This window comes from Calliopsis andreniformis, chromosome 8 (assembly GCF_051401765.1).
Source record: "Calliopsis andreniformis isolate RMS-2024a chromosome 8, iyCalAndr_principal, whole genome shotgun sequence".
In the NCBI taxonomy this organism is placed as follows: domain Eukaryota; kingdom Metazoa; phylum Arthropoda; class Insecta; order Hymenoptera; family Andrenidae; genus Calliopsis; species Calliopsis andreniformis.
The window spans coordinates 7,353,075-7,369,453 of NC_135069.1; the positions used below are offsets into that span (position 1 = coordinate 7,353,075).

Consider the following 16,379-nt stretch of genomic DNA (forward strand, 5'->3'; position numbering starts at 1 on the left):
GATTTGAAAGAAAATATAATCTTTCTTTAGATTTATCCTATTAAAAGTACTTTAAAGTGAAACGCTTTCCTGCCTTCTGGTTATTTGCAAATTATATTTATTTTTATAGGAATTTATTTACATAAAAGTTGTTTAATTCATGACTGAGGTTCAATTTGTACTTCCAAGAGAAAATTAATCTACAATTCCATTACGTTTTTTTATTTCTAATGAGATATATGTATTTGCAATAATTAGTGTTTTTCATTAATTAAGTGCCTTACACTTTACACAGTTGAAATATTATTCAACCTCTTCTATATTACAACATCTTAATTATCCTTATTAAAATGAACAAAGGAGCTACAGGCTTTTAATTTTATGACGAACAATGCGAAATGGATTAGCTAACTTTTATCTGGAAAAATTCTTACGAGTCATATTTGCTGAATTAAAATTCATGGAATTTGTACTAAAAGTTCAAATATTCCGTATTTATATTGATAAAAAAACTTGTAGAAATATTTCCATTGTTTCGAATACAGTATAAACATGTTTTCTCTGAATGGTTTTATTTACCATAAAATGAAATTGGTACTCGTTGCTAGAAAAGTATTTATTAAAATATGACTGAAATACAGTTATTTATATATATATATATATATATATATATATATATATATATATATATATATATATATATATTTAATTGATTAAAGCCTATTTATATATATAATTAAGTATATGAATTTATTTCTGCAGTATATTTTATGAATTTTTGTACTCAACAATAATACTTTGTTTACTACAACGTAAGAATTCAGTAAAAACAATTATATTTTTTTGGCAACTTTTTATTTCACTGATTGGTTTACATGTTTTTCTTTCCTTATGTATACGTAACTGATACGTACAAGTATTCAAAAATAAAACACTCAAAACATAAAATTATTCAAATCTAAACTGATCAGTTTAAAAAATTCTAATTTTATGATAAAAACATATTTTACTCTTTTAAAGCAAATAAAACTACAACTAACTCTTTTGATATTTTATACTTCAATTTCATACAAAAATATTGCCACTTTGCAAGTCGAACAAAAAGTATTTAGGAACATATTCCGTTTTAATATTAAAATAAGGCCAAATATATGTATTAAAAAATAGAATATATAAAAAATAAAATAACTATCAAAATTTAAACTCATTGGTCTACAAAATCATAGTTCAATTCCATAATTAATTACCCTTTCGAAAAGATAAATAATTACTGTGACTATTCGTTAAATTTTATAGAAAAGTATTACTAATAGTAATTCAAAAATATAAAACGATTTGAAAATCGTAATACTGGATCATTTTCCCTTATGTGATAATAGTTGCAAAAAACTTGCAACAATAAAATATTATTGCGTCTATCTTGCACCAAAAATCTAAAAATGAGTGAAAAAGGATTGCAAGCTTTAATATTCTCATGTCCTAAAAAAGTACACCACAGTCGTCATACCTGGACTTACCAAGCATTTTCTTTGTGACGTTTCACATGATTCTCAAAGGCACCAAATTTACTGTACACCTTTTTACACACGCTACAAGTGTATGTTGTCGATCGATTACGAGTATAATGAACGTGATGCGCTATTTTTAAGTGGTGAACTAAGGATGATTTGTGTCTGAAAATAAATACCTATGAGTATCGCTAACCGTACTGCAACCTGAAATTTCTATTAAACATTTGCTTTAAGACTATCGTCTTCCCCTTTTTTACCTATACGTTTTCATGCACATATCGCATTTGTAAGGCTCTTTTATGCGACCACAATAAATGAAATGCCTATTGAAATGATATTTTCGATTGAAAAGCCTACCACAGCTTTCGCAAAGTATTACGTACATACCTGAAATGAAATTGACTATCGAATACCACGATTTACTAGTACTTTAGCACAATATTACCTCCGTGTGCTCCAGCCTGATGCATCGCCATTGTACGCGCACTCGAGAATTTTAAAGGACACAGTAAACACTGAAATCTAACAATGTATCATGCCTTACAATATGCAAAAGTGTGCAGAAATAGAAAATACACAATACATTCAGCCATTAGGAAAATTTTATATTGTCTTTAGAGACTAAAACAAAAAGAGAATCTATCTTCGATATTAACAAGAACAAGACAATTCGAATCTTTTTTTTCCTTTTAAACAATTTCGATCCGAGATGCACACAAATTGAATATAGTACAACTTATTTTAATGAGATCGTACATTTTAAAGAAGTCCAAGAAATAAAAATTTAGAGATTAATGCTTCAGATAAGAGCTTGTGCTGTGTTAGCGTGATGTATCGAATAACACTCACGCTGAAACACATTTGAGATTAAAGCAGCAAGTACTAGTTCTAGAAAGGCTTACAAAGAATTCATTGAAAGTAAGGGTAATGATTAATATAACATATTCAATGAAGAAGGGGTTACTCTACATGGAGCATAGCGTATAATAAATATTTTAATTATAGATTATTTAATTTAAGCTATCATCATTTTACTACAGTATGTGAAAATAAAAAATTTCCTTTCTTTCTGTAAAGGAACAATTGAAAAAGCTACTACAATTTTTAAGATTTAGAAGTAGGATTTTTACGATTTAAAAATAGAATTTTTAACATTTTAAAAGTCTATTTAAAAAGTATTGTTAAGCAAATTTTTTAAAATTATCTTCTATCACTCGTAAACGTATTAATTTTTACTTACTCTTTGGAATTTTTATTACGTTTTGTTTGAGTTTGTAACATGTCCTCGTTACAACTACGTCGCATTTGATTTTGGCACATGCCTAAAATGTAATCGAGTTCATCGAGTTGATAGTGTTCATTGAACTCATTGAACACATATTCATTTTCTTGGATCGTATTGTTCGATTCCACGACAATATTTTTTCCACCATGAGTTTCCTCGTAAAACGTTGATAGGTCAGTCGATGGTAATTCAATATTTTCGAATAGATATTGAGGAAACACTTCGGTATCGATTGTTAGCGAAGTTTCTATGTTACATTTCTTCAATGCATCGTCATTTATACTCGTGTTCGTAACGTGTGAATCTAAGCAATTGAAATAGACCTGGTACTCGTTATTAACTAAATTTTCATTAAGAGTTTCTGTTAAAACTTTATCTTTTGTAAAAGTATGGTTTTCTAAGCCACTGGTCATTGTACAGTCTATAGTATAATCATTAAGGCAAGAACTACACCAAGTATTAGATAAGCAGTCTGCTTTTTCATGTTGGTTTTTGTTACCATTAATATCAAATTGTGTTTCATAAATATCATTATTATAGATTGTACTTAAAGAAGTATATGTTTCCTCAGAATTTAAATAATCTAGCTTATTCACATCATAAAGTTCATAGTTGTATGTGCTAAATATTTCATTGCTGGAAAAGTCAACTGAATCTTGCAAATTTTTATCTTCAATTTCTTGTAGAGCATAAAAACTCTGAAAATCAGGAGGGGAATCCATAAATACATCATATGACACTGGGAACAGCAATTCTTTCGTTTGCTCATTTTTAACAGTAGACACTTTATGTCTTCTAGAATGCTTTTTAATGCACTTTAATTCCTTTTCTCCTGAAGTGTTTCTTAATTCTGAAGCTTTAAACAAGTTTTCATTTAAAGTTCCCTGTTTGTTATCAGTAGAAGAATAAATACTCCAACTAGGTAATTCATGCCATCTGTTGCTAAAACTTTGATGTTCTTTTCTTTTGTGTGACTTTTTTTTACGTTTACCTTCTTTTTTAATAGATTCCTGTTCAAAGAACTGCCTATCTGGTATTGTGGTTGAATCAAATGGAATTTCTGTGTTTATTTCTGCATTCATTGGAACTATGTCTACTTCTGTGGGAACTGTTTCACGAACTCTGTGATGTTTTAAAATATTTGGTACTGTACGAGTAAGTATTTTGTTAGAGATAGATGTTTGTAATGTGGTAATTTCATTATGTTCTTTGGTAATTTCAAAATTGTCCATCTTTTTAGATTTATTTTTCTTTGGAACTAGTTCCTCATCCTCTGTTATAATTACAAAAACATTTTCTGCATTAGTATCTTCAAAATTATTAGTTTCAAACTCCCAAGAATTACAATTATTATAATCAAAGGCAACAAAAGTGTTTAATTTTTTCAACATTCTGTATATTTCTGTATCAAGATTCTATATTTTTGGCAAATTCTAATTACTTTTCAGTGTTACTCATTAAAGCTATAAAATATAAAATAGGAGTAAATACACTGAACAATTTTCCTGGGTTAATTGTTATTCTAACTGCTGTACTATCACCCAAAATGAAACTAATTATTCTAATATATATTAATAATAGGAGAAATAACAGTAGCAAAAATTCAAAACTGTAAAGTTACTATTCCAACGAAAATGTTTTTGTATGCAACCTTACCCGAATTTCATGGTGAACATTCATTATTATAATTAATTGTTCACTTTTTGCACTTTTACATTACAATGACCAGTTCAATGAAACAACGGAAGTGGTACAACTAGAGTCAAAAATAATACACGCGACGAAGACTTATACGCACAGTTTTCAAAATTTACACCCCTTAAGTACAAAATTCTAATATTTCCTTTTTACAGTCATCGCGTTCTCTTTCGTACTGTAAGGACCGACGTCAAGAAATACACTGCGGTATTTCGCTAAGAGACCGTGGACCGTGGGTTATGCTTTAGATAAGGAGAATGAAATCTGAGAAGTCCTTGAGCAGCACAAAACGTAAACATCTCTAAGAAGTGACATGCTAGTCTCACAGTCGAAAATAAGAAACCCATAATACTATATGCACGTTTCATACTTAAATTTGACGTAAGGTTTTAAGTTTATTTAATTTTTATGAATTAAACAAACGAAATGAAATTTGACGAAAACAATAAAACAATGCGTAGTTATTATATATGTATAATTTATATAAATTGACGTATTCGAGGTTTCCCATAAACTTCTGTTAGAAGTCATTGATAAGCAATATTTCAAATGAATTGTGATTGCAATACTTCCTCCCGTATTAAATGTAAAACCTCTCTATATATTATTAACCGATAAAAAAATTAAACAGATTAGATGTACTGTGTACCAAATCGAAAATAAATTTTTTTATACTTAAAATTTCGTTTTATGTTAATTAATTGTGTGTTCTGTAAAGACCAAAGGCTACAGTAGAACATGGACCTAACAGTAGAAGCACGATTATTTAAATACCGCTTTAATAATAGGTGTCAATAATCGAACATTTGATTCGATGTACCGATTCTCGAATTTTATATCTATGTAACAGTATTTCAAGTTTTAATAAATGAAACATACGTTATATGCTTCAATAATAATCATTTTATCAATATGAAGTTTATCTGAAAACCCTCCGAATGTTGGCAGCACTTATTCTAAATGCTGTTAGCATTGTAAGTGCTGCCAATACCCATTAGAGGGTTTCCAGTTAAACTGATCACTCTGGACTAATTTCAACCATATTTTGCGTAATTGCTCTCTAGTTTTCTGAAGGAAATATATTACCGTAAAATATAGAATTTGCTCCCTAACCCAAACACATGTCCCTAACATTTTACAACTTATTTCCAAAAATGCTAATATCATAGACATGAGGTAGCTGGGATAATAGTTGCATAGTTTAGAGTATGGTAATAAAATATTTTATTGTGATAGCATGATCAGTATGTGTGATAATAAAATTTTTAAAATAACAAAAGATGATGTATATGTGATAACATTAATAAAATAAATAAAATGCTCTGTGCTCTGTAATATTTCGATGTTGATTTACATAATTACTTAAAAATGCAATTACCAATCATTACTTTCAGCTACATCATCACGTTCAGGCCTTAGTGTAGAAAATAGTACGTCTCTGACTTTTGGCCGTGGATCCTCAGTTAGCTTAGTTGGTACTGCTTCTGCTTCGCCTAACATCCACTCTAATTCTATAGTAGTGCAAGAATTTATGTTAATTTGTATACCAATATATTATTCAAACTAAGCTTACAATTAAACATACCTGCTTCAGTGAGCTTCATGCCTCTTAATTCTACTGGCCCAATAATTTGTTTTACCATATTCCCATTATGGTAAATAAAAATTGTAGGAAGATTACTGTCTGGCCAATTAGGAATACAAGTTGTAGAAATACTTTTCAAGAATTTTGTTGTCGGGAATTTTTTGGCCAAACTAACTAAATACTGATTTATAAGTGCACAGAGTGGGATGCTAAAAAGAATATTTACTATGAAAGCGAATTTCTCTAATGGCTTCTGCTCTTATCAAATAAGTCAATAAATATATTACCCAGATTTATATAAATGGAGCACTACCCAAACATCTTCTCCAGCATTATTCACTTCTTGTACGTAATCCTCCCCTGATATTTCCTTAACTTCTCCATACTTAGATTTGTTAGCCAATTCTTTTATCTCTGCTATCCTTTTACGTCGATACTCCAATAAAATCTGCTCATCTTCTTCATCCTCTAGTTCATCCAGCTCATCCAATGTCTTATCTTCCAAATCATTAGCAGCTACCAATAAAAAACAATGGTCACAATTATAAAAATTCAATACAGAACTAGATATCTTGATTTTATTCTTAAAATAACTGTTTATATACCACGCCCAGTTTTTTCATTTACAGTATTCTCTACAATGTCCAATACTTGATCTTCTGTTACTTCCTTCTCCTTTTGAGGAATAATTCCTATTCTCCTAAGAATGTCATTCCATTCTGTGTCCTCATTTGGGTCTTGCTATATTAAAAAACATATATTATACCATATTCAAGACATAATGACTATAGCAGAAAATTCTTATCAATACTCTACAAGAACAGCAAAGCAACTATAAGCGTTATGTTACAACAGCATTTCTTATTTAAAGCTACAAATATCTACATTCTACTTAACCCTTGATATAGCCAACTTCTTACTTACCATGTTGTAAGAAGTTTCTTAAATAGATTCAGCTCACTATACAAAACTAATTTGCAATGAATCTATTAACCCGTTGGTAAAATAACAATTTTAAGTGACAAAAAGCACTCTTAACTATCCTGTGTCTGGGGGACAGACAGCTGATCACGTTTCACTACAATGAAATACAAAATCTAGCCGTATTGTCACACACGTGCATTTATGGTAACATCAATGACGCATTCATGCTCCAGTCCATTCTATTTAAAAACACGTCATTGGACAGTGGCGCTTATAACCGGCTACCATAGACGAGGTGTATATGAGTAAGCATACAATTCTAAAAATTTTCGCAACTTCATTGTAATTACTGCTTTACCGATCTAGGAATTCAAATCGCGTTAAAAGCTATTAACTTAATTTCTATACAAAGAACTCTTTTACAAATATCTATGAGGGAAAAGCTAAAAATTTAAGTTTTACTTTATACTACAATCATTTAATTCTCTATAGGACATTTGTAAAACAAACTACACTTTCAAGTAAGGTGAAAGGCCTTTCTACCTTATTAGTACTATGTTTACTAATACTATTATTTGTAGTGCTACTATTGGTTTTTTTTATTTACAGATTTACTCCATTATCACTTTGGAAAAATGTGTAACAAACCAAGTTTTATCTTTACAAACTTTCTATTGTTTCCTATAGTTATTAATAACACATTTTCTTTATGATTGACATATTATTACTTGAATTACTACGTATATGAGTCTAAGTTTTTTTTTAAAATTATATTAAAAAAACATGTAAAAGTGTGTCCCGTAAAGAATTAAATTTTTGCTTATCCTATTTACACCCAAAAGTGCTTTTCTTTAACATGCAATTAATTGTAACGCCTGAATACATGCATGCTTTCTTTACTAGGCTAAAATTCCGCTTAGTGTAATAAATTGTTCAATACTTTTCCTTTCAGAAAGTAATCCATTATGAAACATTAAGTTTCTCTTCATAAATTAGTTAATTTTTTAACTGATTAATTGAGGTAATTCTGTAAAAGAAACTCAGTCATCTGATTAAAATATGGCACAAAAAAATTCAAACTGTTCCTGAAAAACAACAATGCATAATACATACAATCATGCCACACAAGATTCTGTTTTTTCCAAATGAAATGGAACCTTCAGAAAACCATCGAACAAGTATTTCGAAACATAATGAGCACACTTTAATAATACAAGTGAAGACAAGTAAAAACAAGTAAAGACAAAAAATGCAAGTAAAAACAATAAATACAAGTAAAGACAATAAATGCAAATAAAGACAATAAATACAAGTAAAAACAATAAATGCAAGTAAAAACAATAAATACAAGTAAAGGCAACAAATGCAAGTAAAGACAATGAATACAAGTAAACACAATAAATACAAGTAAACACAATAAATGCACGTAAAGACAAAAAAGACAAGTAAAAACCATAATAAATTCCAGTTGAATTATTAAAATAAAAAATTTATACAAAAAACGAAAAAGATCCTTGTTGCAGCCTTATTAGGCACTGGAAAGGCAGTCATGTAGGGCGCTAAGCAAGCAGCCACGGGGAATGTTAAAAAACAATCAAACAGGGCGCTAAAGAAAGCAGCCACACGGGGCGCTAAAAAAGCTGCCACATAGGGCGCTAAAAAAGCTGCCACATAGGGCACTAAAAAAGCTGCCATATAGGGCGCAAGAAAGCAGCCACATAAGGCGCTAAAGAAGCAGCCACATAGAACGCTAAAAAGAGCAACCACTTAGGATCTTTTTCGTTGGTACATTCATTGTTCATAAGTCTTCACAACTCATTGAATGAAAACGTTTACCGAGTGGTAGCCGTGTTAATTCAATGTATATGAAGAACAATCTTTCAATAACAAAAGAAAAAACATCATCATAGCAATCATATGAGGTGCAACTTCTGAATTATTTGCAACCTTCTTGAACTATCAGCACAGCTATTATCATACAAGCTCTGCTGATGGTTTTCATGTTATGATGCTTAATTTTGGGCATTTTATACTTCGCAACACTACATGCAAACGCGATCAGTCCATAACGCAACACTACGTCAAATACAAGAGCGAATAAAAGTTATAAAAAAACTCTCTAATCTCAAGAAAAAAGTATCAGACAATTTGGAAATATTAATTTAAAAGAGAATAGTGCATAAACACTATTACTTTAGAATGATTTATTTTCTGGTTGTAATACTAATTAAACCGATGTTCTGTATTTTTCCGCAACTCTAATTGAAATCGCGTTTTGCCCAACTTTAGCAACAATATTGATAATAATGTCAGTACATGAACAGTCAAATAAAATTTCTACTATAACAACTACTACAAAATTAAAGCGAGCATAGTGACAAAGTAGTAGCAAAAATGACTCCCCATTCGAGGATGGCGAGCCATTAGCAGTTTCCCATTCTTGCAGGGACTCTTCGGCATAGCCTTTTCTTTCTTCGGGCGGACCACCCAGCTGAAACTTAAGTCTAGGTGCTCAAGATTCCCCGATTCATCGAGAACAATCCAAAGTTCAGTAGTTCGGGTAGTAGCACGAGAGCACGACCAGCAATTGTATGGAAGTCTAGGACCTCCATCGTATTTCTGTTCGTGCACGCGTGCAGAATCTTAGGCACAGCGACGGATGTCGCTGAATTTGGAAAGCCAACAGGCAAAACTAAGGCGATGGCAAGCTCCTATCGCGCAAGCTTTACCCTCAACTCTCCAAATGAAATAATTCCAGAGGCAAGTCATCACGCGAGAACGCGCCTACCCGATCAGAGAGACTGTGATGACCTGTCCTGGCCCTACCTACTTATGTCTAACATTCACACCAGAAGGTAAACTACCTGCCTATCTAATTGGTTCCATAGCCCTATATTTAAGAAATGGCAAAAAGACACTCACACCAATCGCGCCACCCTCCTCCCCCCACCCACGTCTCTTTCACTCCACGATTCTCACACATAACACCCGGGTGCAAGGGCCTAAACTAGAGAGGACGTCCCGGGACGCCTCCGTCACCCGAGCTTGGCACACAACAAGCACACTCTAAGGTACGTACCATTTTCCTGAAATCGACTGGCAAAGGCTAGTGACCATTGCGTACATGTGTAATTGAAATGGAAAGCAAAGGTTTGTATCTGGATATGATATAGCGATTGACGATATACATACTATGTATGTTATTCTCGTTTCTATGGACATATTCCAGAAAATATGTAGTATGTTATCATGTGTATGAAGGAATATGTACGTGTCAATAAAGCTACATTAATAAACAACCGACGTAATTCCACAGCCTATCCACACACACACATAGTGGAAATACGTCGTGCACGATACACTAACACAATGCCAGCCGCTGAATAATATTAAGATCATACAACTAGGTCATCGTGCCCCATCGCTTCTAACCATTCACGTAACACCTGGGCACGTGAATGGTTTGGAAGCAATAGGTACGGCATTGGTACCTGAAAATCCTGAACTAAAAATAGTAATTAGCATCGAGAATAAAAATCTAACGGTCTACTTTTACATTTCAACTTCAATTAAATAACATAATTTATTTTAGTAATAAACAGAATGACTCTAAACTCTATTTAATTCGTTAAGCCAAAAACACTAATTCAAACTCTTTTTATCAAGGAAAAACTCTACTCAATATTTCAATAAAAAACTCTAAAAGTTTACCACATTAAATTACTTTCGGGCAATCTTATCGTCAAAGTAAAATGTTTACGAGAAAAAGGATAAATTGTTATTCATGCCCATTACTTGACAATAAAATTTGCCCGCCGCGAAATGTCTTCTTGCACATATAATGTAGTATAATTTCATTTCAAACGAATAATGCATTTAATATCTATACGATAAATTTCACTCTTTATGAATTTAGAATTTGTATGCTAAAATATTATGTATTTGTATCATAGAAATCTCAGAATAATAATAGTTATATCAACACGTTATGGTTCTAGCTGTGAATATTAATATATTTACATAAAGCTACTCTTGATGTTGTAAACATCATATATATGCATATATATACATATATAATCTGAATGAAAAATGCAACGTACAAGAAGACCCTAGCCTGAGCTATAATAAATACACAGAAAAAATGCTACTACTCACGAGTATGCAAATATACCCGCGGTCACTATGCTCGCAAAACAATAAAAATACAACTAGTCACTCGTGCCGCTTCGGACCTTTGCGTCCTACGACATGGTTGAGTGACCAGAGGAAGCAAAAACATGCGTTACCTTAACACCCACGGGATGAAGGCAGCTCGACGAATTACCCAGGGGGTGTCTGCTGGGCCTGAAACAATAGAAATAGGTGATCAGTAAAAAATCAGTATTCAAACTTTTCAATTATCAATCAATTTAATGAAATACAATATTAAATACTTACATTAATCTTCACGTTCCGGCGCCCGAATTCGCGAACACAGGAACTAGTCTTCGTTGATTCTTAATACGGTTATATGAAGTTTCTGCAATAACAAAAGGAACGCAAATTTAAAATAAATATATTTATATAAATAAACATGTATTGCATGAACCCGGAATATATTGCAAAACGGTAAATAAATTTAAAGAAACATATACATTTCATAACCAGGTTATAAAAAAATTAGATGCTAAAGGGGAAACAATATACTTACAACAATATTCAGTATCAAGCTGTCAAGTTGCCTCATTTCTCATATAACCATCCAATAAATGAGGACCCTTCGTCAGTATTAAGAAATTCGGAGAGTAGTCGTTGAGTGGGGTTAGAAAGTCAGCTATCGCTATAAATTACAATATTTCGAAAATTACGAACACGAGCAATAAAATCTTGAAAAAGATCATGAAAAATCGAACTAATTGATTTATGATCTATTTTATGGCACTTTTTGAATATTAAAAAGTTGAATTTAAATGTTCCGAATATCTACCATTGTATAGTTTGAAAGTCAGACACGTATATTGCATGCAATTCAATAGTAAATTAAAATATTTGCAAAACTTTTCTACATACTAATAAAATGGCACCTTATTTATTTTGGAAACATAAAAAATCCTACAAATTCCACTATAAAACGGAAGAAAATTGCAAAAAACTTACCTTTGCGATGAGCTCTCCTCTCGGCGACATTTCGTGCGAGGTGGGCTGCGCGCGCAGCTTCGAGAATCGAGAGATCAGTGAGAGATTCAAAGCGTCATGCGGCAGCCATTACAGTACGAAATAGTAAAATACGTGCGCGAGAGATTCTCGAAGCACTTATGCTACTACGGTCACCCTCATGAAATAAAATGTACAATTTTCTATTATCTAACTGTCACATACAGTATAAAATATGACAAAAATCAATAAAATACATAAAATGCTACTCGAATTTCGTGTTTAAAACTATAAAAATTTATCTATACTCGATGAAATGTGTCAGGAATAATTTTTACGCGTTTTGTGATAAAATCAAGTACACTTTATCAGAAAATGCATAAAAATGGAAATATCATTCGAAATTTGTCAAATCTATATAAATTTTACAAGAAGAAAGAAGCTATTGACTGAAATATATCGTCGAATACCTGCGCGGTTAAAGAATGACGCGTAGACATTTTTGAAGCAAGTATTTTTCGTTAAAATGATTGAAACTTAGTTAAATTTTTTGTTAATTATATAGGAGAATGTTAATATTAAGGAAATATACCTTTAGGAATGGTCAGGAACCGCCAAGAACAGTACTAAATACGTTGGTCACAACGAGAGATACGTCTGTCTTCCAACGGGTCCAGGAGAGGAATGGCGACGCGCAGAATTTGAATCCGTAACCAACGCGCAATGGATCTGCGCCGGGGTGAACCGACGCAAGCAGCTGATTGGTTACTATATTTTCCAGGAAAGCTGCGATTGGACGAAAAATCTGTGAGTTTGAATGTGTTGAATTCATATGAACATGCTTCATATGCGCATAATGTAACGGATAAATTTTGTACAGAAAATTTTATAGAATTAATTATACAGTATTTCATATAGTGTTAGTTATACGTATGTAAAAGTTAAATTAAGAAGCTAATCAATTTTACGTCTATTTTTCTGTTAACTATAATATTAAAATGTTATTAATTACCATTTCACTTGTAACGAGAAGGCTTAGATTTATTATGGAGGATTCACAATTCATGTTTCGCTAATAAGAATAGAATTAATTGTTCATTTATAATTTGGAAAATATCTTACTCAGAATCTTATACAGGTTACGCATAACAAAACATTGACAAAGAAACTCAAATTAAACTGTCACAGCTTATGCAATTGTAGCACTGCTAATTACAAGAATTTTAAAAATTGAAAAATTATTGTCGGGACCCTACACATCTTTATGCAACAAGAAAAATCTGTCCAAATTAATTATTTATTACAGAAGCTGCAATTGAAAAATAACACTTGCGAGAAAATTCGAACTAACTTGCGCCATCTAGCGGTGATGATATGGAACTAATGCCATAACTTAACTAAACTAGCATACTACACTCTTCTTCAATTTTTACATAATTAATGCCATGTAAAATATTGTATAAAAAATTCTGTGACATATTCTATAAAAAACTTATACATTAGAAATTTTAATACAAATTTTGCATCTAATTGCGTCTTTTTTCGAGAATCAAGAAGCCAATCAGCGGCTTGCGTCGGTTCACTCCGGCGCAGATCCATTGCGCGTTGGTTACGGATTCAAATTCTGCGCGTCGCCATTCCTCTCCTGGACCCGTTGGAAGACAGACGTATCTCTCGTTGTGACCAACGTATTTAGTACTGTTCTTGGCGGTTCCTGACCATTCCTAAAGGTATATTTCCTTAATATTAACATTCTCCTATATAATTAACAAAAAATTTAACTAAGTTTCAATCATTTTAACGAAAAATACTTGCTTCAAAAATGTCTACGCGTCATTCTTTAACCGCGCAGGTATTCGACGATATATTTCAGTCAATAGCTTCTTTCTTCTTGTAAAATTTATATAGATTTGACAAATTTCGAATGATATTTCCATTTTTATGCATTTTCTGATAAAGTGTACTTGATTTTATCACAAAACGCGTAAAAATTATTCCTGACACATTTCATCGAGTATAGATAAATTTTTATAGTTTTAAACACGAAATTCGAGTAGCATTTTATGTATTTTATTGATTTTTGTCATATTTTATACTGTATGTGACAGTTAGATAATAGAAAATTGTACATTTTATTTCATGAGGGTGACCGTAGTAGCATAAGTGCTTCGAGAATCTCTCGCGCACGTATTTTACTATTTCGTACTGTAATGGCTGCCGCATGACGCTTTGAATCTCTCACTGATCTCTCGATTCTCGAAGCTGCGCGCGCAGCCCACCTCGCACGAAATGTCGCCGAGAGGAGAGCTCATCGCAAAGGTAAGTTTTTTGCAATTTTCTTCCGTTTTATAGTGGAATTTGTAGGATTTTTTATGTTTCCAAAATAAATAAGGTGCCATTTTATTAGTATGTAGAAAAGTTTTGCAAATATTTTAATTTACTATTGAATTGCATGCAATATACGTGTCTGACTTTCAAACTATACAATGGTAGATATTCGGAACATTTAAATTCAACTTTTTAATATTCAAAAAGTGCCATAAAATAGATCATAAATCAATTAGTTCGATTTTTCATGATCTTTTTCAAGATTTTATTGCTCGTGTTCGTAATTTTCGAAATATTGTAATTTATAGCGATAGCTGACTTTCTAACCCCACTCAACGACTACTCTCCGAATTTCTTAATACTGACGAAGGGTCCTCATTTATTGGATGGTTATATGAGAAATGAGGCAACTTGACAGCTTGATACTGAATATTGTTGTAAGTATATTGTTTCCCCTTTAGCATCTAATTTTTTTATAACCTGGTTATGAAATGTATATGTTTCTTTAAATTTATTTACCGTTTTGCAATATATTCCGGGTTCATGCAATACATGTTTATTTATATAAATATATTTATTTTAAATTTGCGTTCCTTTTGTTATTGCAGAAACTTCATATAACCGTATTAAGAATCAACGAAGACTAGTTCCTGTGTTCGCGAATTCGGGCGCCGGAACGTGAAGATTAATGTAAGTATTTAATATTGTATTTCATTAAATTGATTGATAATTGAAAAGTTTGAATACTGATTTTTTACTGATCACCTATTTCTATTGTTTCAGGCCCAGCAGACACCCCCTGGGTAATTCGTCGAGCTGCCTTCATCCCGTGGGTGTTAAGGTAACGCATGTTTTTGCTTCCTCTGGTCACTCAACCATGTCGTAGGACGCAAAGGTCCGAAGCGGCACGAGTGACTAGTTGTATTTTTATTGTTTTGCGAGCATAGTGACCGCGGGTATATTTGCATACTCGTGAGTAGTAGCATTTTTTCTGTGTATTTATTATAGCTCAGGCTAGGGTCTTCTTGTACGTTGCATTTTTCATTCAGATTATATATGTATATATATGCATATATATGATGTTTACAACATCAAGAGTAGCTTTATGTAAATATATTAATATTCACAGCTAGAACCATAACGTGTTGATATAACTATTATTATTCTGAGATTTCTATGATACAAATACATAATATTTTAGCATACAAATTCTAAATTCATAAAGAGTGAAATTTATCGTATAGATATTAAATGCATTATTCGTTTGAAATGAAATTATACTACATTATATGTGCAAGAAGACATTTCGCGGCGGGCAAATTTTATTGTCAAGTAATGGGCATGAATAACAATTTATCCTTTTTCTCGTAAACATTTTACTTTGACGATAAGATTGCCCGAAAGTAATTTAATGTGGTAAACTTTTAGAGTTTTTTATTGAAATATTGAGTAGAGTTTTTCCTTGATAAAAAGAGTTTGAATTAGTGTTTTTGGCTTAACGAATTAAATAGAGTTTAGAGTCATTCTGTTTATTACTAAAATAAATTATGTTATTTAATTGAAGTTGAAATGTAAAAGTAGACCGTTAGATTTTTATTCTCGATGCTAATTACTATTTTTAGTTCAGGATTTTCAGGTACCAATGCCGTACCTATTGCTTCCAAACCATTCACGTGCCCAGGTGTTACGTGAATGGTTAGAAGCGATGGGGCACGATGACCTAGTTGTATGATCTTAATATTATTCAGCGGCTGGCATTGTGTTAGTGTATCGTGCACGACGTATTTCCACTATGTGTGTGTGTGGATAGGCTGTGGAATTACGTCGGTTGTTTATTAATGTAGCTTTATTGACACGTACATATTCCTTCATACACATGATAACATACTACATATTTTCTGGAATATGTCCATAGAAACGAGAATAACATACATAG

General features: G+C 31.8%; 2 protein-coding genes across 2 annotated transcripts; both read right to left on the bottom strand.

Annotated features, from left to right (window-relative positions):
* Positions 1 to 1,141: 1,141 nt before the first annotated feature.
* LOC143182070 (uncharacterized) lies at positions 1,142 to 4,726 on the bottom strand. The gene is made up of 5 exons (XM_076382812.1): positions 4,432 to 4,726; positions 2,731 to 4,238; positions 1,936 to 2,012; positions 1,748 to 1,877; positions 1,142 to 1,652 (listed from the first exon to the last, which is right to left on the bottom strand). The coding sequence occupies exons 2-5, from the start codon at positions 4,164 to 4,166 to the stop codon at positions 1,493 to 1,495; spliced, it is 1,803 nt and encodes a 600-aa protein (XP_076238927.1). The 5' UTR covers positions 4,167 to 4,238; positions 4,432 to 4,726; the 3' UTR covers positions 1,142 to 1,492.
* A 954-nt stretch (positions 4,727 to 5,680) lies between these two features.
* Viaf (viral IAP-associated factor) lies at positions 5,681 to 7,206 on the bottom strand. The gene is made up of 5 exons (XM_076383180.1): positions 6,983 to 7,206; positions 6,664 to 6,799; positions 6,346 to 6,574; positions 6,059 to 6,267; positions 5,681 to 5,984 (listed from the first exon to the last, which is right to left on the bottom strand). Exons 1-5 carry the CDS (start codon positions 6,983 to 6,985, stop codon positions 5,848 to 5,850), a joined length of 714 nt encoding a protein of 237 aa, XP_076239295.1. The 5' UTR covers positions 6,986 to 7,206; the 3' UTR covers positions 5,681 to 5,847.
* Between the last annotated feature and the right edge of the window lie 9,173 nt (positions 7,207 to 16,379).

What these genes read in the sequence shown, in the direction of transcription:
- LOC143182070 (XM_076382812.1), bottom strand. Translation starts at nt 4,166, where the DNA reads ATGTTGAAAAAATTAAACACTTTTGTTGCCTTTGATTATAATAATTGT. An exon ending in CGTAATAAAAATTCCAAAGA is followed by an intron (nt 2,013 to 2,730) that starts GTAAGTAAAAAT and finishes ATACATTGTTAG; the next exon opens with ATTTCAGTGTTTACTGTGTC. An exon ending in TCAGGCTGGAGCACACGGAG is followed by an intron (nt 1,878 to 1,935) that starts GTAATATTGTGC and finishes ATTTCATTTCAG; the next exon opens with GTATGTACGTAATACTTTGC.
- Viaf (XM_076383180.1), bottom strand. An exon ending in AAATGAAAAAACTGGGCGTG is followed by an intron (nt 6,575 to 6,663) that starts GTATATAAACAG and finishes TTTTATTGGTAG; the next exon opens with CTGCTAATGATTTGGAAGAT. An exon ending in CTCCATTTATATAAATCTGG is followed by an intron (nt 6,268 to 6,345) that starts GTAATATATTTA and finishes TATTCTTTTTAG; the next exon opens with CATCCCACTCTGTGCACTTA.